Source organism: Mustela lutreola, chromosome 4 (assembly GCF_030435805.1).
Source record: "Mustela lutreola isolate mMusLut2 chromosome 4, mMusLut2.pri, whole genome shotgun sequence".
Lineage (NCBI taxonomy): Eukaryota > Metazoa > Chordata > Mammalia > Carnivora > Mustelidae > Mustela > Mustela lutreola.
Window position 1 is genome coordinate 53,115,078 of NC_081293.1, and position 10,624 is coordinate 53,125,701.

The 10,624-nt window shown below is 35.9% G+C and overlaps 1 protein-coding gene across 7 annotated transcripts in view; it reads left to right on the forward strand.

The window, feature by feature from the left end:
• PPP3CB (protein phosphatase 3 catalytic subunit beta) overlaps positions 1-9,565 on the forward strand; it is a 54,831-nt gene extending 45,266 nt beyond the window's left edge. For 2 of the 7 annotated variants that reach the window (XM_059169926.1, XM_059169928.1), the window contains 4 exons: positions 181-265; positions 1,646-1,743; positions 6,480-6,509; positions 7,949-9,565. In XM_059169926.1, the coding sequence (XP_059025909.1) occupies positions 181-265; positions 1,646-1,743; positions 6,480-6,509; positions 7,949-8,127 (392 nt within the window). In that variant the 3' untranslated portion in view covers positions 8,128-9,565. The remainder of the gene's footprint in view (positions 1-180; positions 266-1,645; positions 1,744-6,479; positions 6,510-7,948) is intronic. The other 5 variants (XM_059169927.1, XM_059169929.1, XM_059169930.1 and 2 more) reach the window with 3 other exon arrangements.
• Positions 9,566-10,624: the final 1,059 nt, after the last annotated feature.

A 10,624-nucleotide genomic window follows, 5' to 3' on the forward strand; every position in this document is an offset into this window, starting at 1 on the left:
AGTGCTAAGTTAAACATTGAAGGAGTGAGAGGCTTTCTGGCATGAGTTCACCTAATCTCCTCCATGTGAGCTGGTGGCAGAGGGTTTGATGGGTTAAGATGAGCGTGGTATAGTTAATAGAATGATGCAAATGTGGATGCCCTAAACTTGAGTCTTTTTTTCTATTTATTCCATTGAAAGTAGGTTCAGCTGCAGCCCGGAAAGAAATCATAAGAAACAAAATTCGAGCAATTGGCAAGATGGCAAGGGTCTTCTCTGTTCTCAGGTAATGATATATTTTCCTGATTATTTGCTTTACAGAAATTCTTTTATTGTACTTTGCTATAAGCAGACACCCAAAAGCAATTTAGTAACATTCTTCCTATAAAGAAGTTAGTTTTACATTTATATAGTGAAGAGGGGAACACAGTTCCCTTTGAAACTAGGGTTTTTGACCCTAGTGATTACTATTGCTCACTTGGAGTATGTGTTACCTTTCTGTGATGAAAGCACTAGTTCTACACCTTGAAAATTAGAGTAGGATAAGGAGAGGGTACCTTTTAGAGTATGCCTGATGGACTTACTCGTCCATATAGGAAGTTCCTTTTGTTGGAGCCACAATCTTCTTAGGGTGAATTCAGGAAGACTAGGATTAAAGGCACACGTAAATGAGTCAGTCCTTAAAAATGTGTTTGCAAAACTGGTTATATCAGACATTTGAACTTTATGCTATAGAAATAACCATATTTTCTTGTGGTGCCTGGGTGGCTCAATCATTAAACATCTGCCTTTGGCTCAGGCCATGATCCCAGGGTCCTGGGATGGAGCCCTGCATTGGGCTCCCTGTTCAGTGGGAAGCTTGCTTCTCCCTCTCCCATGCCCCCTGCTTGTGTTCCCTCTCTCTCTCTGTCTCTCTGTGTCAAATAAATAAATAATCTTTGAGATTTTATTTATTTATTTGAGAGAGAGAGAGAGAGAGAGAGCACGCGAGAGGGAGCATGGGAAGGGGGAGCGTCAAAGGGAGAAGCAGACTCCCTGCTCTGGAGTCTGATGTGGGACTTGATCCTGGGACTCCAGGATCATAACCTGAGCAGAAGGCAGTCACTTAACCAACTGAGTCACCCAGGTGCCCCCAAAATCTTTAACTTAAAAAAAAAAAAAAAGTATTTTCTCAATTGTATGATTCTCATTGATTATCAATCTCATCATATATTTAATAAAGCTTCTTAGGAAAAACAATATATGCCTCACTTGTAAGGCGTACCCTCTTATCTCAAACATTTAAAATATGGAAGAGAATATCTTGGACTTGAGGAAAATACTTTGGGTAATAACATTGAATGTCATAAATTATTTACATGGCCTAACCTCTGGGCCCCATCTCCTCTTTTAAACTACAAACTTTTTTTTTTTTTTACATCCCCCCCCTACAAACTTTTTTTTTTTTAAGATTTTATTATTTGACAGAGATCACAAGTAGGCAGAGAGGCAGGCAGAGAGAGAGGGGGAAGCAGGCTCCTTGCCAAGCAGAGCATCTGATGTGGGGCTCAATCCCAGGACCCGGGGGTCATGACTTGAGCTAAAGGCAGAGGCTTTAACTCAGTGAGCCACCCAAGTGCCCTTGTTGGAAGTCTCTGATGTTTTTTGTTATGTCTCTTTGCTATAGGGAGGAGAGTGAAAGTGTGCTGACACTCAAGGGCCTGACTCCCACAGGGATGTTGCCTAGTGGAGTGTTGGCTGGAGGACGACAGACCCTGCAAAGTGGTAATGATGTTATGCAACTTGCTGTGCCTCAGATGGACTGGGGCACACCTCACTCTTTTGCTAACAATACACATAATGCATGCAGGGAATTCCTTCTGCTTTTTAGTTCCTGTCTCAGCAGCTGACACAGGCAGAATACTATATGGTAGGGAGTGTCTGCTTAATAACATGACCAGGGCAGAAAATTGATAGAATAGGTATTACTTTCAACTGAAAATAATGGTCAGTCTCTCAGCTTTCAGTGAAATGATATGGGAACGGCTCATATCATAATGTCTAAATATTTATTTATTTTTGTTTGTCTAATACACCCTTTTCTTTTAAAAGCCCCAGTTTCAGAATGTCAATCAAGGATATCCATATTACTAAAATGGAAATGTAATTCCAAGTTTCTTATTTTTTATTTTTTTGAGTTATGTAATTGTATTAGACTATGCTTATATTTTCAGATACTTAATTTTAGAATTAACAGTCTGCTTGGGCCCCAAACATTACTTATGCACTTCACTTGCCAAAAGATTTGTGCAAGGTTTTGTACCCTGGTAAATGATGCCAAAGTTTGTTTTCTGTGGTGTTTGTCAAATGTTCTATGTATAATTGACTGTCTGTAACATGCTGTTTTCTTCCTCTGCAGATGTAGCTGCTTTCCTAAATCTGTCTGTCTTTCTTTAGGTTAGCTGTATGTCTGTAAAAGTATGTTAAATTAAATTACTCTTCCAGACGCTTGTCTGTCTTTTGATGTAGAAGCAACTTTGTAGCACCTTGTTTTGAGGTTTGCTGCATTTGTTGCTGTACTTTGTGCATTCTGAACATGAATGTAACGTTAGATATTAAGTCATTGTTATAAGGGGTTGAACTTAAATCCTGTAAGTCAAAATTGAAAGGGTGTTATTAAGTGTGCCTTTATTTTGCATGAAAATAAAAAGAATTATACGTAAAGCATTCCTGTAATCTGGCTCATTGAATATTTTATATTTAAAAAAAAAAACTTATTTTTTTGGCGTAAATATTTGTGTAAATACTGGGTTAACTTTTGAAAGCCCATTACATATTAAATAGAAGAGTGATGTGAATGTTTTAGAGTATACACAAAAACTCAAAGTCTAGATTTCTTTCCCTTGTGGTTGGAAAGCAAAAAATGTGATATGGAATAGCTTTAATCTATGTTTTATTGTAGCCACTTTTGACAGCCCTCCAGGGGTCAGTGCTCTATTGAAACAGGCAGGAACAGATCTGATGTTTTCTTCAGTCATGACTAACTTTCTTCCTGGTGTTAAAATTAGTGAATTTTTTTAAGACAAAAAATAAATAATTCAAATTTTTGAATAAATTTAAAGTAGATTGACTTTTCACAGTCTCATTTCACTCAGTCTCATAATAAATGCCTAAATAAATAAGCACATTTTTCCTGTAGTAAATAATTTCTCCTTCTAGCCTATACATGTTCTATTTTATATGTTAGTGTGTTGTCTGCTACCACCACGATATATGTGAGAAGTACAGCTATGTTTTAAAATGATAGTTTCAAATTTTCATTCTGAGTGATGTTTCCTTTTTTTTTTTTTTTTATTAAAAGAAAACCTGCTTTGATTTTCTTTATATTCCTTGCTCTTCATTTTTCTTACTATATTATAGACATTAGCAAAGGGAGCTAAAAAGAATTTCGCTAAAGCTAAGCCCTTAAACATTCAAGAAAACTAGCAAAAACAAGTGTTAATAGAAAAGGATGAACTTTAGTAGTTTGAAATATGTTATATTCTTTCTCTTTTTTGTTCATGAAAGAAAAAAATGAAAGGCCTTATGCTTTAATAAATCTCCAGTGCAGTCATCTCCGTTATCCTTGGATATATTATTACTTTGATGTTGTATCTACAGCAAACCTTTCTTTCAGATGTCACAATTAGTACCTGCTAATTACATGCTTTGTTGGCAGCTCAGCATTTCTCATTCTTAATTTTCATGCAGCCTGAAGCCCAGTCTTCCAACTTTGACCTTACCTCCAGCTGCAGGAAAGGTTTGAAGGACAGCTTTCCTATAGGGATTGTATTCCCACAGAGTGAATTACAGGACAGTGCTGAGTTTAAGGGGTCTAATTTGGGAAACTAGATAGCTCCCTAGCTGTGCCAGCGATGGCTCTTCATAGTGTGGAGCAATTTTCCTAGCATAATAAGATAAACCCATTTTGAAGCACATAACAAGACTCCTACAGAAGCTGCATCTGAGTGATTTAAATTTTTTTTCTAATATCATAGTAGACATGTTCTCTGATATGAATAACTCAGAGTTAAATATTACAAAAAGAAGGTTTTCAAATTCTAATACCTCAGTCCTGTCTTCAGAAAATAGTCCAATTGCCTTCTCAATAACCTTAATTTAGATTTCTTGAGTGTTTTCACAAACTACACAGCTCTTTTGGAATAGGAATTGATATATTTTATGTACATTTTTTTCAAGGAAATTTATTTGGGAGCTAGCCCTATAATGCTACCTTCACCAGGACATATATGGGAAAGTATGTGGCCATCTCTTTAAGTAATGCCAAGTTCTTCTTCATTATTTATCCCATGTAGTATTGAGGAACACAGTTTGTGACAGCGCTGAACATAAACTTACTAAGGCCCTGTCAGAATGCCCTATAAAACTGAAAACAAATAGAGGAAAAACAGTGTCTTTCAGATTGAACTTTGCAATTATAAAATCTCTTTTCAGCTTAATGCTTAAGCTTCAAATGACCTTTTATTCAATTTTAAACATTCACGCTTGACATGGTATGCAATTTTGAGTGTGATATGTATTTTGTGTCCTCAAAAGGATTAGGAGCATTTAGAAGCTTCTAGAAAGAGAAGAGAATATCATTTGACCTAGAACATGCTTTCACTTATAATAGAATGGTTTCAGAAGTATGTTGTTAAATTTCATAATTTGAAAAATTTATTAATAGACTTTTGAACTACTGATGCACTCAGATACTAATTCTTACAGTAATATCAGGTTTTATTTTTAATTTATTCCCATATATAATACAAGTTATGAAATATTTCATATAAAATCACTTCTGTTACCATAAGCTCTTTAAAACATTCTGATAGGCATTTATTTTTTTTACCCATTCAATGTCTAAATTATAAAGAAAATAGTCCATATTTTGAAGAATAGAAATTGTAGGGCAATTCAAGAAGAGGTGGGTCACTTATCCCAGTTTTCTGTGTGGGAAGATACAAAGAATATATTCCAGGTGTACAGAGCTAGGTTTTTTTAAAATGGTGATTTGTACAGTGGGTATACAATAAGTATGTCTGCTTGGATTTGTGATACAGTTTAACAGTTAAGGAAAGTTCATTCTTTTTTATTAGTGTTCATCCTACTTTTTTTGGGTCCCCAACTCACTTTACTATCTGGTTAAGATTAATGAATTTCTAATTTAGATCTACTTTAATTCCCTAGATTAATCAGCTTTCTTTCACCTTAATAACTGCTTTGGACAAAATTTATTATTTCTAAAATTTATTATTTCTAATTGGCCTTTTAGAAGAAGCAAAATAGAAAGGAGGGACTTATTGTTATAAATATTCTGAGTGTGTGCACTTTGGGTAAAAAATGGAGAATTTGCAATATTGTCAGGCAACATTGTCCTCTGCAGTCTTTGATCCTAGTCCTCAGCGTGAGTGCTGTGTACAGTTTGAACCCAGAAATGAGCCAAAAGGATGTTTCACTACAAAATGTATGACTAAATAATGTTGTGATTCTTTAAATGGGCCAGAGACAAGCTGTACTACTGAGTGCATTTCTCCCTTATATGACCTATGTATATGTCCATATCATACAGTAATTAGGATTTATTGCCTATAAGACCTCACTTTTATCTTGATTCCTCTCTTGGTAGATGGGCTTGAAAAGATATATATTGTCCTTTTTATCTTCATTTGAGAATGCATGCTATTAGTACCTGAGGCAGATTTGAGTTCATGATAAACTGAACATAAATAGCTTTTTAAAAAGGCTATAGATATTAATATCTTTAGATATTTGGGACACCAGTGTTAGAATAGAAAGGAAGTACCTGGAAGACAAGAAGGGTCTTTTTAGGTTATCCATAATCAACAGAGCTACAGAACTGTTCTGCTTAGAGTAATTCACCAGGTTTATAGCCCTTAAGTTTCATTATGGCCGTACTGACGTCTGCAGCTTTTGCTATGCCTTATGAATTAGAAGCAAAAGGAAAAGCATTACTGACCCTTCTACTTTATATCTTGTGGAACAATTGATAATGAGAATTGTTTCAGTTAGATGGGGGAGGGGGGAGAATCTTCTGTTTGCTCTTCTGCTACAATTCTGCCATCATAATTTAACCATAGAGAATTCCCTTGTGATTGTGATGGATGTGATATAATAAATATGTTGAAAAGTTCTAAGGCCATCAAAATACTGAATTCACAATAGGTAATTAATACCGGAGTGCATCTGCATGGGTGCTGAGGTGTCTGTGTTTATATTAGGTCCATGTGTTCTGTGCTCTGAGCGGTGTTGTCATAGTGCTGTGTGTAAACTGTGCTGTGTCAGGAATTGGGGGATTGGATGGGGCTTTCTAATATGGTTACTATTTATGTTAAATTGTAAATGATGATGTAGTATGGGATACTGTGATATTTTACGTGATCATTGCCTTTTCTGCTGTACAATATGACCCTTCTCATCTCTCTCATTCATTTTGCATGCCTCTGCTCACTTCTGTACAGCCACAGTTGAGGCTATTGAGGCTGAAAAAGGTACGATCAGAGTCCTTGCGCTGGGCAGAGATCTGTGGTGTGTGGGTGGGCATCAGAGAATGTCCTATGGGTGTGTTTTACTCCTAGTTTGCACAGCCCAAGATGAATCAGGCTCACTGACTCATCAAGTTTAATAGTCACATTCCTCTTTTTTTTCTTTTCCTTTCTTTTCTTTTCCTTTTTAAAAAAATTTTTTAAATTACAAGGACCAATTTCCATAGTGATAATCTGGTTTTTCCCTTTTCCAGTATTGTGCACAACCAGCATTTACCATTCCTGAATTCTTTAGAGTACAGCATGTTATGCTATATTATTATAGCATTTGAAGTTGCAAAGAAAGGTCTATTCTACATTTTGCATGTTTCTATGCTATTTAGATAATTTTTCCCCCAAATGAAACCCCCTCTAGGTATAGGTTTGAGTTAGTTTTTACTCGTTTTCAGTAATTCACCTGAGAGTACAGGAGCTGTCACTATGATTTTTTTTTTTTTTTTCTGTTTGGCCTAGAGTTTGCTGATAACATTTATTCATATATATCATATGTTGGCTTGATATAACATCACTAAATGCTTTGCTGTTCCAACCATTTATTTGGTTCACATGCACAGACTTTGAGTCCCAGGAATTGCACATATTATAAAGCAACCAGATTATAACCAGTGGTATGGAAATCTTTTGTATGTACAGTTTAATAGTAGAAAAAGCATCATTCCAGATGAAGTGAATGAGAAATTAAAACAATTGGAGGAGGATTGTCATTTACTTTGATTTGGGTTTCCAAAGAACATGCAGTGAATGGCCATTGAATTAAGGAAGACATTTCTTAAAAATATGAAACTGAATACTTTTTACTATCAGCCAAATACAGATCTAACTCCTGGAGGCATTTCCCACCTTTTTCATTTCATTCTGGTGGTGATAGGGTGATGATACCTTGACCTCCAAGATAGTTCTGATCTGCTAAATTTTAACATAGTTTGCCTCTTTCTCCTCCCAAGCCCTTGGTACAAATTTGTATGTCAAGGTTAACCTTGTTTAGCCTCCTCACTTGCCCTTACTCTTGTTGCTGCCTTACTGTGATAGTCACTGGTGATTTTAAGGTCTGAGGTAGGAGAAACTTGGTATAGTAGAAGTCAGACTGAGACCCTGAGACCATTGCCTGTAAGTTAATTTGGGGGCCAGGGAAGGGTTATTTTTGTGAGTTCTCTTTTAAAAGCTATGCTAACACTTTTCATCTATGAAACTATTGTGTTTATATTTAGGTTTAAAGATTTCACATTTTAAGGGGAAGTCTGGAATGGGGGTAGGATTCAGTTAAAATAAGATTTAAATATTGCTACATACAGCTAATTTCTTTCTTCTTAAAAATCATTAATTATGTTTGTGAAATCTCAGAAATGTTTTTCTATTACTGACTTTCAAATTTGCATTTTGTTAAGCAATACGAGGATTCTCTCCACCACATAGAATCTGCAGTTTTGAAGAGGCAAAGGGTTTGGATAGGATCAATGAGAGAATGCCACCCCGGAAAGATGCTGTACAGCAAGATGGTTTCAATTCCCTGAACACCGCACATGCCACTGAGAACCACGGGACTGGCAACCATAGTGCCCAGTGACCCACGGCTTCCCAGGGACTCTCACATCTCGGGCCCCAAATGGACAGATCACCCCCAGGATCTGGAGGGGTCGGCCAAGCTGACTGTAAATGTCACAGTCCCTCTGGAGAAACCATTGTGCTTTTTGAGACCCCAGCCCCCTTCCTGGATGGAGGCTTGAGGGCCCTGGGACATGTGGTGATATCTGATAAGATTGAGACATCGCTGCCAAGGTGGAGGGCAGTGAGCAAGGGGCTTGGGGCAATTTCCAGTGGAGGGCAACTATACCTCCATTTATGCTTGTGGTTCACACATTTAAGTTTACAAATGAGATTTCTTTTCCCCTCAGTAGAATTAGATTTTGTTTTTTAACCATGACTTCAAATGCAATCCTAAGAGCTAATGTGGACTTTTTTTTCCCCCCATGAAATGTCTTTAAAGGATGAATTAGCATGGTCTTAAAATACATTTCTGAGGTTACTAAGCTGTATTTTGAATTATGGGCAAAATGCTGAGAAAACCAGTTGGCATTTATACAAATGCTGACCTCAGGTCTATAGTTCTTAAATGTGGCTAATTCTGTAATATAGTCTTGGTATTTTTCAATTATGAATGCATAACCTATTTCTAGGCAGACACTCTTGAACACAAATCCAAAAACTAATTTAGAATCTTTTTTGCCCAGATCTTTTGAAATTTACACCCCAGAGATTTAAGAAGAAAACCTCTAAATTTCAAAATTATGAAGAATTACAGAATTACTCATTTAAGGTACTTTAAAAGAAGTTTGTACATTGTCAAAGTAAATTTTAATTCAAATCATGTCTGTAAAACTTGACGTATTTTGTGTATGCATGTTTTCATTTTGCAAATATTTAATATATAGACCTATGATGTACAGGTACGACATGTATAGGTTACCTAGATGTTATGAGAAATTTTAGTTTATTGTGAGTACTCAAGTTGCTTAAATAGCCACCAGGGTGATTTGCTGCTGGCTTTCTATCATTTTTATGTTTTGATGCAAAGGAAATTTTAAAATGTTCTGGAAGTGTTTTTGATTAAGCAATGCAGCATAGAAGCAATGGTTCTGTTCAATCATTCAGATGTTAGTGGAAGCATAAAAGTCAAGATTGCATGTTGAACCTTTTCTTTTGATAGTTACAGAACTGCTTGGTTAAACTAAATGGAACCATGTGCTAATTTTTCACAATTATTGACCTGTATTGATTGCCACTGTAGTTTGGTATTTCCCTTTACTTTGGTGGCCTGCTTCCCTCATGCCCTGGAATACAACTCAGAGCTCCAGGCAGCGGAACCATTTATTGTTTTGTTTGCCAGAAAGTGCACCCTGTATGGTCTCCTGTCTAAGTTGGAAATATTATGCATGTGCAGGACTATTCGAGTATTTTATAAACAGTAGCACACAATAAATTCCATGCATGGGCCGCTGCTCCTATCTCTGTGTTGGGTTTTATTTGGAACATGTAGTCTGATTTGACGTCATGCAAATCAGAAAATCCTGTTAATAGGTCTGGGATATATAGCCTTCAGAGATTATCTCGTGGATGGTTCATGGTAATTTGATAAATTAAATTCTTGTCTTCATAAATTTCCTTTTTTTTTTTAACTTTGGTTACATTTGTCTTACATAAGCATTAATAACTGAAAACTAGAGTACTTTGGGTGCCTATTATAGGCCTCCTAAATCTAATATTTAAAATCACTATTTCATTTAACTTTTAGTTGAAAGAAAATGTTACTATGTAGAGTTTTATTATAGTAGTATTGGGAATTTATTGGGTGTTTTAACAATAAGAGAAAGAATATTCATGATACTGTATTTTCTTGCCATCACGTTCCTTTCTTTTCCATAATCAAAATAAGTATGAAATTTTGCAAATTGAGGGAAATTAGGATATTGCTCAACATTTTATAATATCATATAATGACTTAACAGTTTTCAATAATAATTATAAAAGATGCACCTTACAAAGCATTCATTTAATTTGAACTGTATATACTTGCCTTATTCCAGGTAGCAAATAGAACTCAAATTGTTGATTATTACAGCTTGCAGTTGCTGTATTATCAGCTTGCATACATAGCAGTCCTTGAACTATCCTTAAAGCTACTGTGCACTGCATACCTTTAAAGGTTCTTTTGGATGTTACTGTTTTATGAAAACTCTGCATCTCTAAATTAAGAGCTTAACTAGTATGTTCCTCAGACCTTAGGTCCATCACTGGGATTCTTGGGTAAACATAAAACATCATTAACAAACTAGAAGAATTATGGGTTGATGGTAAAGATTAAAAAGAAGAAGGAAGTGAGAGAAAGGAACAGAATGCTGAAAAGTGGTATACAGTAAGAGTGGTAGAAAAATCACCCAGTGCCTCACAGACCACTTCCTAACTGTTGAATAAGAACCTCTTTCTAGTCCTTCTTCGTAACTGTGCACCACAGAAGTGTTTTTTAAGGTTTCACCTTGAACCTTAGAAACATTTTAAGGCTTCTA